Here is a 24,165-nt window from a genome sequence, read left to right on the forward strand (position 1 = left end):
TTAGCAAGGAAGGCTCATTTGCGTGTATATGTATTTGTTATTACACAGTCATTTATTCATTCATTCACAAAGTGTTTACTGAGTGCCAGGCGTAGTTCTAGGCCCTGGGCATAGAGCAATGTCCATTTAAACCATTTGCTTCGCAAAGGCCTCTCAATATACACCAATGTTCGTAGCAACATTATCCACGATAGCCCGAAGGCGGAAACAACCCAATTGTCCATCACCCGAGGAATGGGATGAACAAAATGTGGTATATACATACAATGGAATATTATTCGGCTTAAAAGGCATGAAATTCTGATACCTGCTACTACGTGGAGTCATTATTCCAACCACACCGATGATGTCACCAGGGAAAAGAGGGTCCGTTGGAATGTGATGTCTGACAGTTATGGGAGGAGCTGTGGCTGAGCGGCGGGTGCCCAGGGGCCACCTCGGCGGCTTCAGCAGCCAGCGCCATGCCCAGGCCGGGGTGCCAGAGATCCGGGACATCGCTGCGGCCGGCCGAGTCACCCAGGATGGAGAACCGCCCTCCACAGCTGGTGACCCCCACGGCCGTGAAAGCCATCATCTCGAGGATTGAGGCGGCCCAGCTAACTCGGGCTCAGGAGGTAGCCCCTGAGATGAGGGACACCCCCTTCTACTGGGGTCTGATGTAGAGACTGATCCCAGCTCTGGGCCCCCAGGGGTCCTGGGAGGCTGAGCGGCCTGGGTGGGCAGACAGAGTACCAGGACACATCCACCCCCTAGACTTGGCCGCTCCAGGGCTGAGCTGACTCAAACCCCCCTGAGGTAGGGCTGGGACTAGAAGGGAGCAGACCACAGGGAAGGAGGCAGAACTCCAGGATAGCCCTGAGACACCGAGCAGTGGTTCCTGAGAGAACCCAAGGGAGGAGCCCGAATTTCTGATTTGAGGTCTGCCCTTGGCGACCTGTCTGGAATCCCCAAGCTGAGCCCGAAAGCTCACAGGGCGCAGGGGAATGGCCACAGGCTCCAGACACCCCACACAGAGACACCCCATACTGCATTTGTGTGTGCGCAATAATAGGCCATTTTTTCTTTTATGCTTCTTTTGATTATTTTTTTTTTAAAGAAGCTTTAGATTACCTAAATATTACATAGAAAATAGAGGAGATTCTCATATTTTTTATTTGTGCCTCTGATCCTGAGGGTTTCTTGGGGCCTCGTTTTTCTCGTTCTCTGTTGCCTCTGGATCTCTGTGAGGAGAGATGTCCAGAAGTCCCTAGCAAGTCCTGAAATTCTGAATAAATACTTGCTGTGGATTTTTAGTATCTTCCTCCCTTGCTGACCTGATCGAATAATAAAAATGATAATATTAGCTAACGCTCATGCCTCAGGCACTGTTCTAAGCACTTTACAAGTATTAATTCGTTCAATCCTTATGAAAACCCTGTGACACAGGTACTACAATGATCTCTAATTTACAAGTAAGAAGACTGAGGCCCAAAGAGGTTAGGTGATTGCTAAGGTCACACCACTAGCCCATGGCATCTGGCTCCAGAGTTCATACCCCTAAACGCTATACTCTGCTACCTCCCATATAGGCTATTTCTACCCAGCTCTCAGACATCTTGGACAATGTCAACTGTGTCATCAACCGTTTCCAGGAAGAACTGGGATATGACTTAAAAGAAAGGGCAAAATCTTACCAGACGGAGCAGAAGGGCAAGAACAGGTTCGTCTTGCTGGAAAAAATCGCAACATTCTCCAAAGATGCTAAGACCAAAGAGAAGCAACTGTATGAAATTCTCCGCTGGCTGGGTGACTGGGGTGAGTTTGCAGGGTGGGTGCCTTCCTCCCCAAATGCTGGTCCCAGCTCACTCAGTCTCCTCCTTTTCCTACCCTAGGTCAGCATTGGCTAGGTAGGGGGTTGGGGGAGCAGGGGACACATCATAACGCTCCTCCCCAGTGAAACATCCCACCACACATACCCCAAAACCTCATCCCCACTCCCCAGACAGGCAAACATACAATTGTCCAAAACATAATAGGTTGTGACTCTAGCGGCATATATGATGAAGTCTAAGTTACTGATCTGTTATGACATCTCATTTTTTTTAGCAAGATAGAAATTAAATTAAAACCCACACCAGCTTATCCCAGGAATACAGGGGTGGTTCAGCTTAAAATCAATCAATGTCCTACACTGCAGTAAGAGGACAGCGGAGAACAGACACACACACACACACAGACACAATCATCTCAACTGATGCAGGATGATGTTTGACAAAATCCATCACCTTTCCTTGATAAAAACACTTAGAAATTTAAGACTAGATGGGAACTTCCTCAGCATGTTCAAGGGCATATATGAAAACTCACAGCTAACTTAATACTCAACAGTGAAAGTAAGATCAAGAACAAGACAAGAAGCCCACTTTCACCACTGCCATTCCATATTGTACTGGAAGATCTAGCCAGAGCAACTAGGTAAGAATAAGAAATAAAAGGCATCCAAGTGGGAAAGGAAGAAGTAAAACTATCTCTGTTTGTGGATGGCATGATTCTATATATTTAAAAAATCTCCAAGAATGCACAAGAGAGCTACTAGAGCTAATAAATTCAGAATGTGGCAGGGTACAAGGTCAACATGCAAAATCAGTTATGTTTCTATACACCAGCAATGAACAATATAGAAATTAAAACAAGAAAACAATTCCATTTGCAATAGCATCTAAAATAAATTATCTAGTAATAAGTTTAACCAAGGATATAAAAAACTTGTTACACTGAAAATTACAAAACATTGCTGAAAGAAATCAAAGAAGTCCTAAAAAATGGAAAGACATATTCATGGATTGGAAAACTTAATTTTGTTAAGATGGCCAATTGATTTTCGATAAGGGTACCAAGCCCGTTGATGGGAAAAAAACAGTCTGTTCAACAAATGGTGATGGAAAAATTGGATATCCACAAACAAGAGTGAAATTGGACCCCCACTTCATACCATATGCAAAACTTAACTGAAAATGGATTAATGACTTAAATATAAGAGCTAAAACCATAAAATTCCTAGAAGAAAACATAGGGGAACATCGTCAGGACCATGTATTCGGCAATAGATTCTTAGACTTTACATAAAAAAAAAATAGCAACAAAAGAAAAAAATATATATATTTGATTTCATCAAAGTTAGAAACTTTTGTTCCTCAAAAGACATTATCAAGGGGAGTGAGTATGGCTGTGGTTGAGCACCTGCTTCCCATGTGTGAAGTCCTAGGTTCAATCCCCAGTACCTCCTAAAAAAAAAAAAAAAGACATTATCAAGAAAGTGAAAAGACAGCCTACAGAATGGGAGGCAGTACTTGGAAGCCATATACAGGCACACTTCATTTTATTGCACTTTGTTTATTGTGCTTCACAGATACTGCATTTTTTATGAGTCTGTTGGCATCATTTTTCCAACAACGTGCTCACTTCCTGTCTCTGTGTCACATTTTGGCAATTCTCATAATAATAATGAAAATGTCTAAAATATTGCATCTGTTACTACTGTAATTGTTTTGGGGAGCCATGAACCGTGCCCACATAAGATGGCAAACTTCATCGATAAATGTATGCCATTTCCCCATCTTCCTCCTTTTCCTTGGGGCCTCCCTATTCCCTGAGACACAATAATATTTTTAAATTAGGGCAATTAATAACCCTATAATGGCCTCTAAGTGTTCAAGTGAAAGGAAGAGTCGTACATCTCTTCACTTGAAGTAAAAAACTAGACGATTAAGCTTAGTGAGGAAGGCTCGTTGAAAGCTGAAATAGGCCCAAAGCTAGGCCTCTTGAGCCAGTTAGTCAAATTATGAATGAAAAGAAAAAGTTCTAGCCAGAAATTGAAAGTGCTACTCCACTGAATACATGGATGGTAAGAAAGCGAAACAGCCTTATTGCTGATATGGAGAAAGTTTTAGTGGTCTGGACAGAAGATCATGCCAGCCACAACATTACCTGAAGAAAAAAGCCTAATCCAAAGCAAAGTCCTAACGCTCTTCAATTCAATGAAGGCTGAGAGAGGTGAGGGCACAGAAGAAAAATTTGAGGTTAGCAGAGATTGGTTCATGAAGTTTAAGGGAAGACAACTTCTCCTTAACAGAAAAGTGGAAGGTGAAGCAGCTAGCGCTGATGTAGAAGTTGCAACAAGTTATCCACAAGATCTAGCTGGGGTAATGGATGAAGGTGGCTACACTAAACAAAAGATTTTCAATGCATACTAAACAGCCTTATATTGGAAGAAGATGCCATCTAGAACTTTCATAGCTAGAGAGAGAAAGCCATGCCTGGCTTCAGAGTTTCCAAGGGCAGGCTGACTCTTGTTAGGGGCTAATGCTTCTGGTGACTTAGAGTTGACGCCAGTGCTCATTTGCAATTCCAAAAAACTTAGGCCCCTTAAGAATCATGCCAAATCTACTCTGCCCATGCTCTACAAATGGAATAACAAAGCTCGGATGACAGCACATCAGTTTACAATACGGTTTACTGAATATTTTAAGCCCACTCTTGAGACCTACTGCTCAGAAGAAAACAATTCCTCTTAAAATATGACTGCTCATTGACAATGCACCTGGTAACCCAAGAGATGTACAATGATATGAATGTTGTTTTCATGCCTGCTAAAACAGCATCTAATCTGCAGCCCATGGATCAAGGAGTAATTTAAACTTTCAAGTCTTATTATTTAAGAAATACAATTTGTAAAGCTATAGCTGCCATAAACAGTGATTCCCCTGATGGATCTGGGTAAAGTCAGTTGAAAGCCTTCTGGAAAAGATTCACCATTTTAGATGCCATTAAGAACATTTGTGGTTCATGGGAAGAGGTCAAAATACATATATGAATAGGAGTTTGAAAGAAGCTGATTCCAAGATTCATGGATCATATTGAGGGGTTCAAGACTTCAGTGGAGGAAGTAAGTGCAGATGGACTCAAACTAGCAAGACAACTACAATTAGAAACAGAGCCTGAAGATGAGACTGAATTACCGTAATCTCATGATAAAACTTTAATGGATAAGGAGTTGCTTCTTACAGATGAGCAATGAAGTGGTTTCTTAAGGTGGAAACTACTCCTGGTGAAGATGCTGTTGAAATGACAACAAAAGATTTAGAATATTAGTTGATAAAACAGTGGCAGGGTTTGAGAGGATTGACTCCAATTTTTTTTTTTTAGGTACCAGGGGCTGGAGATTGAACCTGGGACCTCATATGTGGGAAGTCGGCACTCAACCACTGAGCCACATTGGCTTCCCTGAATTAGTTTTATTGTTTGTTTTGTTTTTTCAAGAGGCACCGGGAACCAAACCTGGGACTTCCAATGTGGGAGGCAGGAGCTCAACTGCTTGAGCCACATCTACTCCCTGACTCCAATTTTGAAAGAAGTTCTACTGAGGGTCAAATGCTATCATACAGCATCGCATTCTTTCATGAAAGGAAATCTTTTATGAAAGGAAGAGTCTATTATGCGGTAAACTTCACTGTTGCGTTATTTTAAGAAGTTTCCACAACCACTCCAATCTTCAGCAACCACCACCCTGATCGGTCAGCAGCCATCAGCACTGAGGCAAGACCCTCCACCAGCAAAAAGATCACAACTGCCTGAAGGTGCGGATGATGGTTAGCGTCTTTTAGCAATGCAGTATTTTAAAACTAAGGTATGAACACTGTTTGTTTCATACATAATGCCATTGCACACTTAATATACTAGATTATAGTGTAAACATAACTTTTATATGCACTGGGAAACAAAAAAAAAATTCGTTTTACTCTCTTTATTGTGATATTTGCTTTATGTGGTGATCTGGAACAGAACTCATGATATCTCTGAGGTGTGCCAGTATCTGAAAATGGTTTAATAGCCATAATATTTAAGGGATGCCAACAACTCAACCACAAAGAGACAATTCAATTTAAAAAGTGGATAAAGGTCTTGAATAGACAATTCTCTCAGGAAGATATATAAATGGCCAACAAGGGAAGCAGATGTGGCTCAAGCGTTTAGGCTCCCGTCTACCATGTAGGGTTCAATTCCCAGGGCTTCCTGGTGAAGGCAAGCTGGCCCGAGAGGAGAGCTGGCCCATGCAGAGTGCTTGCTTGAGCCGAGTGCTGGCCCGCACGGAGTGCCAGGCCGCACAAGAGCCGGTCCAGCAAGATGATACAGCAAAAAGAGACACAGAGGAGAGACATATAAGAGACACAGCAGACCAGGGAGCTGAGGTGGCACAGAAGTTTGAGCACCTCTCTTCCACTCTGGAAGGTCCCAGGGTTGGTTCCTGGTGCTGCCAAAAGAGAAGACAAGGAGACACAGAAGAACACACAGTGAATGGACAGAGAGCAGTGAGCACAAAAAAACGAGGGGGGGGAGGGTAAATAAGTAAATAAATCTTTAAAAAAAGAGAAACGCCAACAAGCACATGAAAAGCTGCTCAAAATCATTAGCTATTAGGGAAATCAAACAAAACCGTGAAGAAAGACCACTTCACAACCACTAGAATGAATATTATGAAAAAGAGGGGATAACAAGTGCTGGAAGGCTGCAGAGCACCAGGAACACTTGTACATTGTTGGTAGGAATGTGAAATGGTGCAGCTACCATCGAAGACACTTTGGTAGATCCTCTAGGTTAAAAAGTTAAACAAAGAATTACCATATGACCCAGAAATGCCAATCTAGGTATACATTCAAAAGAATAAAAGCAGGACTATTTATATACTGATGTTCATAACAGCATTGTTCGCAATTGCCAAAAGGTGGAAACAACCCAAGTGTTTATCCACAGATGAATGGATAAACAAAAGTGATAAAAACACTCAATGGCAGATTATTTAGTTACAAAAAGGAATGAAGTGGATGAATCTTGAAGACATCATGATAAGTGAAAGAATCCAGTCACACAACAAAAATTGTATGATTCTACTTTTGAATGAAATTTTTGTATGACTCCACCCATTGTATGAAATATCTAGAACAAACGAATACATAGGGACAGAGAGCAGATTGCCAGGGACCAGGAAGGGTTTGTGGTGAGGTGGGGACTTAGTGGTAATGGGTATGGGGTTTCTCTTTGATGAAAAGTTTTGGTAATGGATGGTGGTGAGGGTAGCACAGCATTGGGAATGTAATTACGACCACTGAATTGCATGCTTGGGAGGAGAAGCTGCAACAATGGGAAATTTTATGCTGCATAAATGTTACTACAATTAAAAAGGAGAAAAAGAGAATTGAGACAATGACAATTCAATGCAATACATGATCCTGGACTGGATCTAATAGTGGAGGAGAAAAATGCCCAAAAGGACATAAGAGCAAATGAAAAAATTGGAATATAGACTGTAAACTTATCAATATAGTTCCTAAACTTGATAGCTTTACTTAATGTATACTTAAAGATACCTAAGTAGCTTTGTTCTTAGGAAATATACATGGACGTATTAAGTGTTAAAGGAAGATGACATAGACAACCTATTCTCAAATGTTTAGAAAAGTTAAATAGCTATGTAGAAAGACAGACAGACAGATATAGAGAGAATGATAAGACAAATGCAGCAAAATGTTAAAAGCTGGTAAACCTGGTATCTTGGTAGGGGGTATACTGGAGTTCTCTTTATTGTCTTTATAGTATTTTTGCAAATTTCCTGTAAGATTGAAATTATCTCAGAAGAAAAAGTTAAAAGTTTTGGTAATGGATGATGGTGACAGTAGTACAATATTGTGAATGTAATACTATTGAATTGTACGCATGAAAGTGGCTAAGATGGAAAATTTTGTTTCGTCTGTTACCAGAAGGAATTTTTTTTTTTTTAAGATTTATTTATTTATTTAATTCCCCCCCCTCCCCTGGTTGTCTGTTCTTGGTGTCTATTTGCTGCGTCTTGTTTCTTTGTCCGCTTCTGTTGTAGTCAGCGGCCCGGGAAGTGTGGGCGGCGCCATTCCTGGGCAGGCTGCTCTTTCCTTTCACGCTGGGCGGCTTTCCTCACGGGCGCACTCCTTGCTTGTGGGGCTCCCCCACGCGGGGGACACCCTTGCGTGGCATGGCACTCCTTGCGCGCATCAGCACTGCGCATGGGCCAGCTCCACACGGGTCAAGGAGGCCCGGGGTTTGAACCGCGGACCTCCCATGTGGTAGACGGACGCCCTAACCACTGGGCCAAAGTCCGTTTCCCAGGAATTTTTTTTTTTTAATGCTAGCTATTTCACAGAGGAATCTACAGTATTCAAAATATTCAAAGCACCATATGTCCATTTCTGCGTGGATCCTGGGCCAAGCAGAACTCATGCCAGCTGTACACAACTGGACAGGCCTGTGGATGTGGGTCAGCCACGTGCAGCCCTGGAGCCAGGCTACCCACCACCTGTTCCTATGCGCCTCCTGCCGTCGCCGGCCCTCAGTCTGCTGGGAGCTGTGGGCGATGCTGCAGTGGTGGAGGAGGCGGTCTAGGGATGTGCTTCGTGCCGCTCCCTGCTCACTGCCCCTGGGGAGCTCAGTGGTCCCTCAGCGCTAATCCGTTCAATTGCCCAGATATTCTTTTAGGCCATGGGGAAAGAGCGATAACAAGACAGATGCACCCCTGCCCTTACGGAACAGCAACACTGCTGAATGTCTATTGCACGTTTTCTACCTGCAGGTATTATCTCAATTCATCCCCACCCAACCCTTTTATAGGCAAGGAAATTGAGCTCAGGGGAATAAGTGACTGGGCCAGCATCACGTGGCGTGTAAGAGGTGGAACCCCTTTGATCTCAAAGCCTGCTGGTGCAACCCGTGCTGCAGGGCCGCGTAGGGCTCCCTAGAGGACAGGTTATTCTGAGCCCGCGCCTCTGCCTCCTTCTCCAGGTGACAGTCTGACCTATGAGATCAGGAACAGGAAGAGTGAGAAGGAAGAGGACGCCTTGGATGAATGGATCGAGGTGATGGAGAAAGTGCTGCCTCTCTCTCTCGTTGCCACCAAGGGAGGCATCGAGTCTCTCATTTCCCTTTGCTCCACTCTCATTGACGAACAAAAGAAAAGGGTACTAAGTAGGTTCCAAGAGCATGTGGGAGCGGGCTGTGTGGGGGTGGGCTGGATGCTCCTCTCGGGGGAAGAAGTTGCCCGCTGGCACTCATGGGGGTCTTTCAGGTCCTCCTCCGTAGGGAAAGCTCTCTCTGCGAAGGCCGAGCAGTGGTGAGGGGGTGGTGGGTGGGTACCGAAGCCAGGCTGAGCACGGAGCAGTTTCATGCTCTCCCGCAGGGCTGGGGGTCGAGGTGATGTGGAGGGCCCCGCAGACCCTCCTGGAGCAGTGGCCATATGCAGGTTCTGGAGACGAGGTGAGCCCATCAGGGACGCTGGGGTTTATAGCTAGAGTCTGAAAAAAAAATCCTTTCTTCACTCCAAACCTGGCTGCAGCACGGAAGAGTCTGGCAAGGCTCAGCTAGATGCCGTTCCAGAACCTTGCAGGTGTGGCTGCTCCAGAACGCGTTAGTCCACAGGACTGAACCTTGGAACTTGACCCCTATGGGCCCTAGGAGGCACCTAGGATTACCAAATTCCTTCATTTTGCTGAGGAGAACGTCGAAGCTCTGAGAGGGGGAGGGACCACGAAGAAGCCAGACCCTGTGGTGTTCTGGCTTCTTACTCTTTTTCATGTTACTCGAGAGCACGCGCTTCAGAATCAGACAGACCTGAGTTTGAATCCCATCTCTGTCAGTGGCTGGCTCGGTGACTTTGGGCACGTTACTTCATCTCTCTGAGCCTCAGTTTCCTCATATGTAAAATGAGGAGAACACTGTCTAACTGCAGTATTCTGGGGAGGCTTTGGCACAGCGTGAAGCATCTGGCACCATGCCTGGAACACGGTCAGGGCTTAGAAAACAGTAGCTGCCATTAGTACTTTATCACTCTGGTTCTCAGTGGCAAGGTCAAGCAAGGTCGACTGGGAGGTAAGGGGAGAGGCAGGGAAAGGTGGCTGAGGAGACAATCTCTCCTACACATCTCTTACCATATTATGCCTTGAAATATAGTTATTTGTTTCCTTGACTTATTTCCTCGCTAGATTATTAACTCCTGTAGGGCAAGGGTTGTGTCCTACTCATTTATTTGAAGGGCTATTTATGGAGCACTTATAGGTACCTGGTGCTGGGCTTGCTCTAATTAAGTCCTATGAAGTAGATGCTAAGATGATCCCCATGCTTCAGATGAGGAAACTGAGACACTGAAAGGTCAGGAAACGTCCTCACGGCAAGTGGGAAGGACGGGACTCAAGCCCAAGTTATCTGATTGCAGAATCCGAGCTTTTAATTAAACACTAGGCCCTGTGACCTCTCTGACAATACTAGCTAGATGCTAGCTTGACTTCAGTGTCACTTAATTCCCTTATTTCGTTTCGCTACTCATCCAAAGTTAGCCCCTGTTTTCTCTGCCAGTGATGGTCACTGAATGGGCAAATGGATGGATGCTTCCAAATAAGCTTACTATCTACACATAGTAGGTCCAAGGGGATACAAATATGACCAAGGCTCCGAGCTAAAGCCTATGAATGGGTTTGAATACAGCATGCACATTTTGCACTTATGTGCATTTTCCTGGTGAAAGAGCCCACTGCTTTCGTCAGATTATGATCTCCCAAAATGGAAAAACAAACACTTGACTAAAAAAAAAACAACCATGAACAGTTACAGGGTTGTGTGATAAATTCTCTACATACACAGTGGAAAGGGAGGGAAACGGAAGCTTCCCAAGTGATTTGGAGTCTGTAGGCTTCTGGAGTTTGGATAGCTGGCAATAGGGAGCCAAACATAGATGTTGAGGTTGGGAGGTGATATGCTCAGAAAAATAATCTACTCTGGGGGAATATAGTGGATCAGGAGTATGCTGAATTGAGTTGAACTGGACTGACTAGTCCCTGGCGCCTCCAGGCCCTGCCGTGCTGTGCAGCTGGCGGAGTCTGAGGGGGATGCTTTGGGCATGCTCTGAGCCTGGCAGAGGTCTCTCCTGACCACCTCCCCTGACCTCACATACAGCCCCTGCCCCTCATTCTTGCCAAGTTCCTAAGAGGGCTAGATGGGAATTTGGGCCAAGCAGGGTCTGGAGAATCGGAATAATCCTTGAGACCCATGAAAGCTCGTTGCCTTTGTTCTTCCCACCTCTCCCAGCATCCAAGCGCACCTTCTGGCAGGGCTGGCAGGAAAAGAGCCCACGAAAGTCTCCACCCCACCCCCAGCCACTGAGCCCAGAGGAGATGCTCCAGGACAAGCACAGCACCTGCACGAGGGTTTCCGAGGTGAAGTCTATGCTGCAGGAGCTCCTGGACTCCACCATGTTCAACAAGGGGGAGGTCAGGGCCATCAGGTACATGTCTACTGTGTTGGAGAACCTCAGCAAGGCCTTCATCCTCCAGCACAAGGAGAACAGGATTCTTGAGACCAAATACAGGTACATGCAAATAGAAATGACCAAAGAGCTCGGCAGCCAGAGATTGTACTTCCAGAAGTCCCTCCAAGTCCTTGAGAGCAAAAGGGATGCCCTACTGAAGCAGGTGGAAATTCAAGGGAGAAAGTACCATGACCTCCTCCTAATAAAGCATGCCTTAGAGTTCCAGCTGAAGAAAGCTCAGAGTCCTAGAGGTCAAGACAAGGCTTCTGTTGACTTCTCAGCCTCCCCTGAGAAAGAGGAGAAAGAGACCCTTCCAAAGAAAGAAACAGTCATGGAGGAAACCCAACAGGAGCCCAAGAAGGAGGAGAAGTTGTTTTCCCCACATTCCCCAAGTCCCATGTCCACAGCCTGGGACAGTAGTGATACACAGTCAGCATATCAGTCACTTTCCACCATGGCCACACATTCAAGGATCGCAGATGTATACAGAAGCAAGGACCTTGAAAGCCTTAAAGCTGAGTCACCATCCTCAGTTGATGATGAGATTCCTAATAAATGGGAAAGACTGGTAGCAGAAAGTCCAGGCCACAAAGATGCAGACCAGGAGGACTTCTTTGAGGAAGAAGCCCGGGAGAAGGAAGGATTCCAAATTATTGTCCATTTAAGGAGGAAACAGTCGACCCCAGAGAGCTCCAGTAAGGAGTCGTTGGAAAGCACAGTGGAGCCCTGGGAGGAAGAGCTCAGCTGGCAAAAGCGGAAGCAACAGTGGTTGGGGGAGGAAGAGATGTGGCTGCAGCGGCAGAAGCAGTGGGTCCTGCTGGAGAAGGAGCACCAAGAGAAACTGCGGCAGTGGGAGATGGAGGAAGAGCTGAGGGGGCAGCAGCAGAGATTTGTCCAGCCAGAAAAGGAGCAAGGGACCCCAAGGAAGGAGCTGGAGCAGCCAAGTGAGGCTGCAGAGAGCATGATCTTCACGACCACCAGTCAACAGAGGGACTTGGAGAAATCAGAGCCACTGCTGGTGCCTCCTCCAACCCGGGTCCAGTCTGCTCGCCAAGTCAGGAGGTCATACTTGCCTAGGGCCTCTAGCACCCAGCAGCCCACCCTGGGACACCAGAGGACCATAAGTTCTCCCGAGTCTACTCTGAAAACCCGGGCCCTCCGGGTTCCCACAAAACCCAGGAAGTCAGCCTCCTTTCCTGCCAATGGAATACCCATCCGAAGGATGACCCGGTCCTCTTTGCAGACGTCCCCAGTAGCTCCTAAGGAGAAGGTATACCATATGGACCTGGAGGCACAGAGGAAGAACGTGCAGCTCCTGAGTGGGGAAGCTGAGTTGGGGCTGCCCCGCTACCTGCGCAGCAAGGCTTTGGAGCTCACCACCACCACCATGGAGCTGAGCATGCTCAGGCTGCAATACCTATGCCATAAGTACATCCTCTACAGACGCTTCCAGAGCCTCCGGTAAGGTTGGTCCTACTTAGCACCCAGCTGGCACTCACCCACACCAACTGCAATGTGTGGACAGACTGAAACCCAAAGGGAGAGGAGGAGCAAAGGGCAAAGGATATGGGGGGGAGGGGTTGGGGAGGAGAATCACCCCAGTCCTGGACAAGGGCTCCCTGAGGGAAGGGGACAGCAAAAGATGCCTGGCCTCAAAGTCTTGGCCAACCCTTGAGGGGTGGGGCACTAACATATTGTTCTTCCTATAGTGGGCTTGTCCTCTAAGCCCACTTCCCCATTTCTTCCCCTCTTCCTATTACCCTGTCCATAACCCACCTAATATGCTCCCCCCACTTGGTTTTACTTTTCTTTCCCTGTTCCCACCCTAGTGCTGAGGCTCCTCCCCTAATTCCACCTCTCACTTCTCTGCTTCCTATTTTCCCCAGCTCTCATCAACCTCCAATTCTCTTATTGCTCCCAGGAATTATTTGAAAACCAAGTCATCCCTGGTTAACTGACCTGGGGAGAGGAGAAGACCACTCCACTCACTAAATCACTTCTCCCTTCCCAGACAAGAAGTGATCCATAACATACAAACCATGCGAGAAACTGGGGCTACCTACAAGACCCAGAACCTCTATGTCTTCCTGGAAAACATCGACAGCCTGCAGAGCCTCAGGCTGCAGGCTTGGACGGGCAAGCAGAAGGACCTGGAGGAGAAGCGCCGAGAGTGTCTGAGCAGCATGGTGACCATGTTCCCCAAGGTGCCTCTCCTGCCCAGCCACCTCCTTGGGGTGTCAGCAAAAGAAGCATGGTCAGTTAGGATGGGGCCAGAAAATTATCCAGTGGGCGTGTGGGGTGTGACTGTGGGCGAGGGGCAGAGGAGAGAGGTTAAAGCCTCTGAACCCCCAGTGAAGGCAGGAGGTGACCTGAGTCTAAAGATGGATAACTCTCTAATCTATCTATATGGGAGAGCCTGATAGAGACACCCCTTAAAAAGGAGCTAAGGAAGGGAGCCTCTCCTGGAGGCATGGGACACGGCTGGCTGCAGCAGCCCTGGCTTTGTCCTGGGATTCCTCCTGCCCTGTACTTAGATTTGCCCTGCTCCTGTCAATTCTGGTTGTTCTCCAGGCTTGGTGGACAGCCATCATCTTGGAATCAACCTTCACCCTCATGCTAGGGACTCGCTTTGCTTCTCTCTTGGGTCAGCTCCCCTGCTTCCTGGATTCTAGGTCTTTCTTGGTTTACTTCCTTGTTTCAGTGGAATACCTCCTCTAGTCACTTTCTCACAAAGGGTGCATGGGAGGTACTGGCTGTCTGAAAATGTCTTTTTCTAATAGCTCCCTTCACTCATATAAAATTTTTTTTATCATGGTGACATATATATAACAAAATATTTCCCATTTTAATCACTTTTAAGTATACAATTCAGTGGTATCAATTACATCCTCAACGTGTGTGCTACCGTCACCTCCATTTGTTACCAAAACATTTTTATCACTCCAAACAGAAACTGTACCCATTAAGCACTAACTCCCCATTCCCTCCCCACACCCCCGGTTACCTGTTATCTACTTCCTCTCTCTATGAAATTGCACATTCTAATTTTTCATTTAAGTTTAAAATCATACCATATTTGCCCTTTTGTGTCTGCCTTATTTCATTCAACGTGATTCAAGGTTCATTCACGTGGTGGCATTGGGCAGTTGAAAGGACCTTAGCCTTGGTGGCTCCTCCTGACTCAGTTTCCCTCTACCTTACACAAGTCCTCATAATCTGCAGGCTTTTCAGATTGGTGTGGAGGTTGTGAATGACACCTTCCCATCCGCCTGACGCCTCTGTTCGTCCCTCTAGCTCCAGCTGGAGTGGAACGTCCACCTGCACACCCCTGTGGTCACCTCCCCAAAGCCAAGGAGAAGCAAGTCCCCCCCAGCCTTACGCCGGCACATCTGCTCCAGAGGTCCCTCTGGCAAGCAACCCCCAGAGCACCTTACATCCAAACGCCGGGAACAGGTGCCCCCGAGGATGGCCCGGTAGGTGCAGGGAAGCCGAGAGGGCAGCCCCTGGATGGGGGGGGATGCCAGAAGGCAGGGAGCAGGGGAGGCCCAACTGGGGAGGCTGGCAGCTCAGGGAGGGCACAGACACACAAAGCCCGCACGGCACCTAGAGGGGACTGTGGGTGCAGTGGGGTGTGGGCTTCAGGGCCCAGCCTGGCCAAGTGGGTTTCAAATGATGCACCTGAAAGACTCTGTGGACCCACAGCGGAGAATTTACAAACATTTCCACCCTGAGCACCCATCTGGCACCTGCCACTGGGCTGTCCATGTAAATCTGCCTGATCCTTCTCATGGCGTGACCCTCACACTAAAAAAGAGGCACGCGAGAGCTCTAGGCAGCCGAGGAGACTCCTATCCAAACGCGCCCTGGTGGGCCTGGTTCAGGGCTCCAGCCCGGGTGTGCCTGCAAGGCCAGCGGCTGGCCCAGGGGCCTCTCCCAGCAGCTCTTTAGCCAGAGGAGCCCTAGGGGAGTGGGTCTCAGAGTTGAGGGCAGGGGCCCGCGAGGAGGGTAGTGAGAACCGGCCTTTGAGTGGAAAAGAAAACAAGGCCCAGTGTCTTGGGCCTTGTGGCCCCGGAGAGCCTATGCTGTTTCTCAGTCTCTTTCTCTCTGAGTCTAACTCTTTTCTGGACTTTCTGGCACTCCCCAACCCCCAGCCAACAGGGAAACCAGATGGAGGCTGTCTGGAAGACCGATGTGGCCTCTTCCAGCCACGCAATAGAAAAGAAGACCCCTGTCAGTCTGTCCTGGGACGAGCAAGGGGGGTACCCAGATATTCCCCGCCTGTTGGTGTTGGATGTGCATTCTTCCTACCACAAAAGCTTGACGTCCCTCAAGGCCCGGTAAGGTACAAGGCTGGGTGGCTGGATGGTTCATCTGGACTTAGGGGACCTGTGCACCAAGGGCAGGGGCCAGAGTGAACGCTGTCCCTGCTCAAGGCCCAAGAGAGCTCTTTCCCAGTGTTAAGGATGACCTCATGTCTTGTGCCCCATCAACAGAGAGACGCTTCCACGCCTCATCCAATCATCAGACATCAGCATGGGCCCCCCGTGCCAGCGCCGTTTTTGTTCCCTCAAAGGACTTTAGAATCCCTGGGGAGTGCTCCAGAAGTTTTCCCTTCACGCTTGTTCCCTGGGCTGCAGGGGAATTGCTCTAAAGAACCGTAATTCACGCTAGGCCTGAGGTTGCTCTTGAGGAGAGCCAGGTGCAGGAATAGAGAAATGGGGACCAGGAAGGGGTGAGAAATTCCAGACCTGGGCCTGGGCTCTCTTGGGAAGCTTCCTTTCCTGATTGCCTTCAAGCTGTCCCTGAGAAGAGCAGCTCAGGAGAGGGAGGCAGGACTTAGTGAGCCAAGTATTTCTGGTTAGAAAAGTCTCCGCTCTCCTTTGTCTTTTTTGGCTTGAAGAGGCCACAATTGAGGACTCCAGGCTCTCTTGGTGAGAGAACCTTTCTAGATCACCGTCCCATCCTCCCACCCCAATAAAATTCTCTGGCAGGGAAAGGGCACTGATGTCTGCCAGGCTAGACCGACCGGAACCAAGAGCTGTAAGATGCTGGCGCTGCCCCCACCCTCCAGGCGGGCCTTCTGTAAGGCGCAGCGTCCAAGAAAGCCAGGCCCCGGCTGGGCCTCTGCTGTGAAGTGGGCTCAGGGCCCCAGCTGGACATTAGCATTAGCACCTAGCTGTGCCTAGATACCTGGTCTTCAGCGCCTGAAGAGCTTCCCAGGTGCGGGGTGTTTGTGTTTCGTTAGCGAGTTTGTTTTTAACTGGGGAATTTGGATATAGCCGATGGAATTGAAAATAACCCACACAACCTAGAAGTCAGCTGGGGCCCTGCCGCCCTGGGATGCGGCTAAAGCTGCCCGAGGCCCTCCCCACAGCCCAAGGCCCTCTCCTCTCTGCGTCCTCGTCAGCGCCGGGCTCGGCCCAGCAACCGACTGAACCTGAGGCCCAGCCCCTTTGTCCTTCTCGTACACAGAAAGTCTTTGCATGGGCCTTTGCACACACTCCTCTTGACCCCAAGTATTTCATGATTTTAGTAGCTTTCTGAAAATTTAAGGGGGTTGTGGAGAACAGGATTCACCTGAAACAGCTCTGAAGAGCAGCTCGCTTTCTTCCCCTCTCTCCCCGCCTCCCTCTCTGGTGTACGATGCAGAAATTCTAAAATTCCCTCCTGTCTCCAGCAGAGCTCTTCCACCCACACCCCGGCCTCCACTGGGATCTCAGCTTTTAGCCTAAGCACTTATCAAAACATTGTTCCTGGCAAAGACAGCTTCCCCTTTCTAAGGGAATTTAGGTGAATACAATTTTCTTCTTCACGTGGCAACTTTATACAAACGGCTCCATTGTTACCACACTAGCAGGGGCAGAGGCAAAGCCTTGCTCCCACCGACTTTCTCTGCGTCCCAGGCTGGCGCTACCTGCCCGGCCTCAAGCGGCCCTCGGTGTCTCTGCCCTGTCCTGTTACAGCACGAGCATTTCCCACGCCGCCCTGGGCCAGTGCTGGGGCTGGGGCGCTTTCTGTGAGCGTTCTGTGCTCGTGCCCTTCCAGAGACACCCCTGATTCCACTCCCCAAGTCACGTCTCTTTGGTCACCCGCCCCCCTCCCCATGAAGCCTCACGTGCACTGGCTCTGTGCCCCCAGCCCGCTCACCTCTCTTGGCCCTGCCAACCTGGCCAGCAGCCCTGGCCCTTCTGCCCAGTTCACAGCATCGTCGAGTTTCACTACGAGGCCTGACATCCCGCCGACTACACCGACGGCTGACCTTGTCAAGAGGCCCGCTGGGGAGACCGCTCAGCCCGTTCGTGACACTAAGAAGACTGTGTCCCTCAAAAACCAGCAGACGCTCTTCTCCAAAATCTTTCGCTGCTTTGTCTTGGAAGCATCTCCGCAGTTTTTATGGAAGACGTTTGTGTGCACACACCAGAAGCTCTCTGCAGCTGAAGGAAGATTTTAAACCCTACTTGCCCGGCCTCCTCGTTCAGGATCTATTCCTGTTCAGGCAGAGCCCCCATGGTACACACGGGTACCCCGAGATCACACAAGCCCAGGCTCACACAGATGCCCAGCACTCTGGAGACAGACAAGACGGCTTGTCCCTTGGTACCTGGGAAAGAGATTAGGTGGGAGCAGGAAGGAAGAAACAGAGGCGCGGGGAAGAATGAGGTAAGGGAAAAAGTACTCTGTGAAGTAAGCCCAGAGGCAGGATACCAGTAGCGAAGCAGGGCCCATGGGCTTTGGCAGAAATGCTGCACGAAGCAGGTCCACGTCCAGGTCGAGTCTGAGCCCAGCTCTGGGCTTGTCTCCCAGAGACAACCAGGGACACTCTGGGACAGGCTGGATGGGCTCGTACATTCCCAGGGCTGTGCCGCAGCTTCTCCTCCATCTGTAACTGTCTTAACTCTTTCAGTGCCTTGGTGACCCAAAGAAAGGGAAGCCAGAAATCCATAGAGGAGTCGGCTGACCTGGTTTGCAAAAAGTCCTGCGAGTCACTTCCCGGAACCCTGAAGAGCCAGGACAGAGACAGTATCAGTCCCTCCTCCATCCCTTAGACAGTGATTCTCAGACTTCAGAGCAACTAGAAACCTCACAAGAACTGGTTATAAATGCAGGTTCCTGTCTGATGCTTTCAAAGCAACACTGTGGGTGCTGTGGAGTGGCCCTAGAACTTTGAGCAACAACTTTCTTCCTTTAGTCCCCAAACTGTACATTTTTAATAAAATAGAGTTTTGCTTATTTTTTAAAAATTTTTGTCACATTTCTGAAACCCACACCCCTTCATCCCATTTTTGGATCCAGGTCCATGACCATCTAGACAGGAGTTCTTAACCAGGGGGCATGCCATGAGCTTGAATTGAAATAAAAAGAACAAAAATATTATTCTTGTGGGGACATGTTGGTGCGGGTGTGATATATTTATTAAATAATATATAGTATAGTGTACATTTAGTAAGAGGTCTGTGGTTTTCACCTGGCTGGCAAAGGGGTCCATGGAATAAAAAAGGTTAAGGACCCGTGTTTTAGACACTAAACTGGGCACCAGAGAGGTTTTCCCAGGTGTTGTCTCTGTCCTTTGGGGGCCAACAAGCTGGGACAGTCATGATTCATGCCTGGCACAAAGTGGATGTCAAGGCGAGCGGATTTGGCTCAACAGATAGAGCATTCGCCGAGTGCTGTGCCATACAGAGTTTTCCCCCGCATAGGGGAGCCCCACATGCAAGGAGTGCACCCCGTAAGGAGAGCCGCCCCACGCAAAAAAGTGCAGCCTGCCCAGGAGTGGCGCCGCACACACGGAGGGTTGATGCAGCAAGATGACACAACAAAAAGAGACACAGATTCCCAGTGCCGCTGACAAGAATACAAGTGGACACAGAAGAACACACAGCGAATGGACACAGAAAGCAGACAACTCGGGTTGGTGGGGGGAAGGGAAGAGAAATAAAAAGATAAAAAATAAAATTAAAAGTAGGTATAAACTCTTCATTTAATCAGAGACACGGACAAATAAGTAACTGACATAGATGATTAGCATGAAAGCTCAAAAGATAAGAACAAAAGGAGGGGAGCAGGGGTAGCCCAAGTGGTTGAGCACCTGCTTCTCATATGTAAGGTCCTAGGTTCAATCGCCGGTACCTCCTAAAAAACAAACAAACAAATGAACAAAAGGAGATCAAATGGGCAGGAGGCAAAGGTGACTGTGTCTCTGAGGAGGGAGGACAAAGGTGGAAGAAATGGACACACAGAGGTTCTAAATCTAGGTGGCACCAGCTCAGGAAGCCATCTCTGGCAATCATCTGATAAATTTGCTCATGACACTAGTTTCATTAGGTCACTCAGCAAACATTTACTGCGCACCTTCCACCTCACCCTTTCTTGCACACAGCTATCTGCCAAGTCTTCCTTCACCACTCGTCTGGCCAGACCTGGACTGGGACCAGGTATAATAAAAAGTCAAATAGGAAATGACCCCTGACCTCAGAGAATTTATAATCCAGTGATTGCTCCTCAGGAATGGCACCCCTCCTTGCTTAAGACTGAGACTCTAGAACAGGGGTTCTCAAGCTTTTTTGTTCCACGGAACCCTTGCCAGTCAGGTGAAAACCACGGACCCCTTACTAAGTCCACACTATGCTGTGTATTATTTAATAAATATATCACACCCGCACCAATACATCCCCGCAAGAATAATGTTTTTTTTAATCTTCAATTCAAGCTCACAGACCCTCTGAAATCTTTCCACACACCCTTGGGGACTCTGTGGACCCCTGGCTAAGAACCCCTGCTCTAGAAGGGTGAGGAGGATGGGGATGTAAGAGCTGGCTTTGTGAATGATGTCAGGAGTAGGGGGTGCTTTCTGGGCCATAGCTTAAGGTATCACAGGATGCCCGGTGGGGAGAGGAAGGTTTGGGGCACAGAGGACAGCTGTGGCAATAACAGGCCATGTCCAGCCACCCAGGCCCCTCTTATTTGGAGGCATCACCCCAATTGTATCCAACACATTAAAATGCCCTCACATTAAATGTATTGCTCTACATGTGAAAGGAGTTTTATAACTTTGCACTGGAAATTACCTGGCTATGGGTAAGTTATTTAATGTGTACTTGGCTGTGTCTTCTCAGCAATCATCATGCATTGAGACAAAACCTAATAAGGTTTATAAGTGTAATGAGGATATTTTGAATATTAAATTTGACAGCAAATTAAAGTGAATATTGACAATATTCTGTTTTGTAAACATTTAAAATTTTTTTTTTGCCTTTTTTTTTGGTATTTTGGCATCAATCGCATTTCTCAAGGTCTTATGCTTTCATAGGCTCCTGGCACTGTGCTTAAGATACCTATGGGCAAACCTGCTCTGGTGACGGAGGACCTTGACGGACATTCTCTATAAGGCCCCGTGGCAAGCGAACAGAGTATCTGACAGAATATCTGACAGGTTCTTTTCTGGCTTTGCCAACAATTTCATCTTCTTGAAGGCAAAGAAAGCCTGGATGGGCCTAGCTGTGAAGCCAAGAGGGTTGGAAACCAAGGCAATAAATACATGTTTTTTCTTATGATGAGGTCCTTTGATACAATACACAACCCCCATTTTCTGTAGAGCAAAGTTGACAGATCTGGTCAAACAAGGTATTGCCTCCTCCCCCCAAAAAGAGTCAGGGAAGCTGAGGCATGGGAAGGAGTATTTTGTGGAGTATTTCTCTAAGCTGGGTTTGTGGGTTGGCCACAGCTCTGCTTCCTTCAGGGGCTCCCAAGATAGAGACCAGCACTAAAGTGGAAGGACTGTGAGGGAAGAGTCCACTTTAGACCTCACTGTGACCTATAAGGAGGTGAGGTGGAAGGGACAGAAACTTTTGAAAATAACCCAGTCAAAGAGCCAGGGAGGGGAAAACCACGCAACGGCTCAGGTGTTCCTGTACTGAGGGAGGCTGACGTAGAAAAAGGCAGGCATAGGACGGCATGACTCTATGACGTGAGAGTCATCTTCTCAAAAAGAAAAGATGGGTATGGCCGAGTTGTAACTATTACCTGGGGACTTTGAAACAGCTATGTTGAACATGTTAAAGGATCTATTTTAATCTAGTGGAAAAGGTGGACAACATACATGAACAGATGGAGAAATTGAACAGAGAAAAATTATCTTTAAAAAAATGGAAATATTAGAAGTAAAAATCTTGATAAGAAAAATGAAGAATTCCTGTTAATGTGGGAAAGTATGTGTGTAGGGGGATGGGTTATATGGGAATCCCCTATATTTTTAATGTAAAATGTATACATTCTAAAGCTTCTTTTAAACCAACATAAATAATTTTTTAATGAAAAATTCCTTCAGGCTTATCAGCAAACTGAATAAAATCAGAGGAAAGAATCAGTGAACTTGAAGATAAGTCAATAGAAATTAGCCAAACTGCAACATAAAGAGAATAAAAACAAACAAACAAGAAAACCCAAAACTGAGCCCCCAAGAGGTATGGAACAGTATCAAATGGTCTAACATACATGTAATTGAAGTCCTAGAAGGAGAAGGGAGACAGAACAGAAGAAATAGTTACAGAGATAGTCACCAAGAATTTTCCAAAATTATTAAAAGACAACAAACCACAGATCCAATAAGCTCAGAGAACCCTAAGAAAGGTAAATACAAAGAAAAACATACCAAAGGCATCATAGTAAAACTGCTGAAACCCAGGGAGAAAATAGTTGAAAGCAGCCAGAAAGGGAAAAAAAATTACAGAGAAAAGGGTAAGAAATAAAGCAGTCTTCTCATCAGACACTTTGCCAGCCAGATGGTTCCTGAGACACAGCAGTATTCCTGCCTCAGGGGTCCACGAAACAACCCAATAGTCTTCTAGTCCATTCCCCCATTTGGGGGCTGATACTAGCTTAGGTGGCTTTCTTTTACCTGCCAGTACAACAATTGGCTGGAATTGAATAGTGGCTCAGCTAAGCAGTGTCCAGCCTTTCGACAGGGCATGGGCTTTAGTTCTCCACGTTCCTACCCCTTCCCTCTTGAGTCCTTGTTGCCTCACTTTCAAGAAGAAAAATCCTTTACTGCAGGATCCACAAGGAGGCAGCAAAGAGCTTGTTTAAGGGCCTCGGCTGGCCTGGACCAGAAGGGAGGCTTCTAGAATTAAAAGTACGGGAACTGCTGGAAAGATGAACACAACTGAAGCTGGGTGGGTTTTGTCTAAGGAGATGCTCAGTCGAGTGTGGAGAGCAAGGATGGCAAAGGGAGGGGAAAGAGATAAGGGATTCCTAATGCATCCTTGGGAAGTCTGGATCCTGCACACAATTGTGGCCGGAGTCTTCTCTCCCTCAGCCTAGGGCCACTTCCCCTTACTTGACCACCCACCCCAGCGGGTCCTCAGCCCTGCAGTCAGGGATCTGCCCCTGTGAATGATTTTTCAGGCAAACAGTTTTTTTTAGGAAATCTTCCAAAAAGCCCTTCCAGAAGAGTTCCCCAAATATATACCATGTCCTCATTCATTCATTCATTCAGGAAATATCTTTTGGGCGCCTAATACTAGACACCCATTCTGGGTGTAAGGAATACAGTAGTGAGTAACATAGATTGTTGTTATTTGTTTTTGTTTTTAAAATGTGCTTTCATGGAGCTTACATTCTATTGGGGTGGAGATACAGACAATAAGGAAGAATTAGTAAAATATACAGTATGTCAGATGGTAAAAGGTCTCATGGAGAAAAACATATTTCAGAAAAGGGAGAAGGTGCCAGAATGTAGGGGTTACAATTTAAAATAGGAAGGGCACAGAAGGCCTCACAGGAAAGTGACATTTGAGTTAAGACTTAAAGGAGGTGAGGAAGTGGGGAGAGCGTGCCAGGCAGAGGAGAGCCTGAGGCAGAGCACAACGGGAAAGCTCAGGGAATAGCAAAGTGGCTGGTGTAGGGTGAGTGAGGGGGGGATAGAAGGAATGATGCAGGGAGGCTGCTGTCTGTCTTAGTTTCCTAAGTGACAGATGACAACTGAAATTATTCCCTCACAGTTCTGGAGGTGAAGAACCCTTCCTGGCTTCTGGTGGACTCAGGCTTGCCTTGGCTGGTGGCAGAGTAACTCTAACCTCTGTCTCTATCTTCCCATAGCTGTCTTCCCTCTCTCTTTTCTTTTTTTTTTTTTTAAACTTTTTACTTTGAAATACTTAACAGGACAGTTACAAAATCAATACTAACCATGTACAGAACTCCAAAATACCCTCTGCCCCCACCCCAGGTACCTAGAACCATCACTTTTAACATTTTACTTTATTTTCCATAACATTCTAATTTTCTATACCTCTCTCTATCAATCCATTGTCTGAACACTTAAATGTAGTTTGTATACATCCTGACCCTTAAACACTAAATACTGTCATGTACATTTCCTACAAACAAAGATATTCACTTATGTAGCTACCTTAAGTGCAGCTACCAAGTTCAAGAAATTTAACCTTGATATAAAGCTCATAGTCTATATTCCAATTTTTTCATATGACCAAATAATGTCCCTTTGTATCTTTTCTCCTCCCTTGCTGGATTCCATCCAGGATCATATATTGCATTTAACTGTCATGTTTCTTTTTTTTAATTTAATATTTATTTATTTCCCCCTTTGCAGCTGGTTTTTGCTTGTCTGTTCTCTGTGTCCACTTGCTGCATGCTTTTCTGCATCTGCTTGTCTCCTTTTTCGTTGTCATCTTGCTGTGTCAGCTCTCCGCGGCACATGGGCCAGCTTTGCCTTCACAAGGAGGCCCCAGGACGCGAACCCAGGGCCTCCCATACGGTAGACGGGAGCCCAGCTGATTGAGCCACAGCTGCTT

General features: G+C 47.1%; 1 protein-coding gene across 1 annotated transcript; it reads left to right on the forward strand.

The window, feature by feature from the left end:
* Positions 1-391: 391 nt before the first annotated feature.
* Positions 392-18,594, forward strand: FAM186B (family with sequence similarity 186 member B). The gene is made up of 8 exons (XM_058308276.2): positions 392-614; positions 1,569-1,794; positions 8,845-9,027; positions 11,140-12,820; positions 13,371-13,563; positions 14,654-14,832; positions 15,511-15,696; positions 18,264-18,594. The coding sequence occupies exons 1-8, from the start codon at positions 462-464 to the stop codon at positions 18,403-18,405; spliced, it is 2,943 nt and encodes a 980-aa protein (XP_058164259.1). The 5' UTR covers positions 392-461; the 3' UTR covers positions 18,406-18,594.
* Positions 18,595-24,165: the final 5,571 nt, after the last annotated feature.

The sequence above is a fragment of the Dasypus novemcinctus genome, chromosome 12, assembly GCF_030445035.2.
Source record: "Dasypus novemcinctus isolate mDasNov1 chromosome 12, mDasNov1.1.hap2, whole genome shotgun sequence".
In the NCBI taxonomy this organism is placed as follows: Eukaryota; Metazoa; Chordata; class Mammalia; order Cingulata; family Dasypodidae; genus Dasypus; species Dasypus novemcinctus.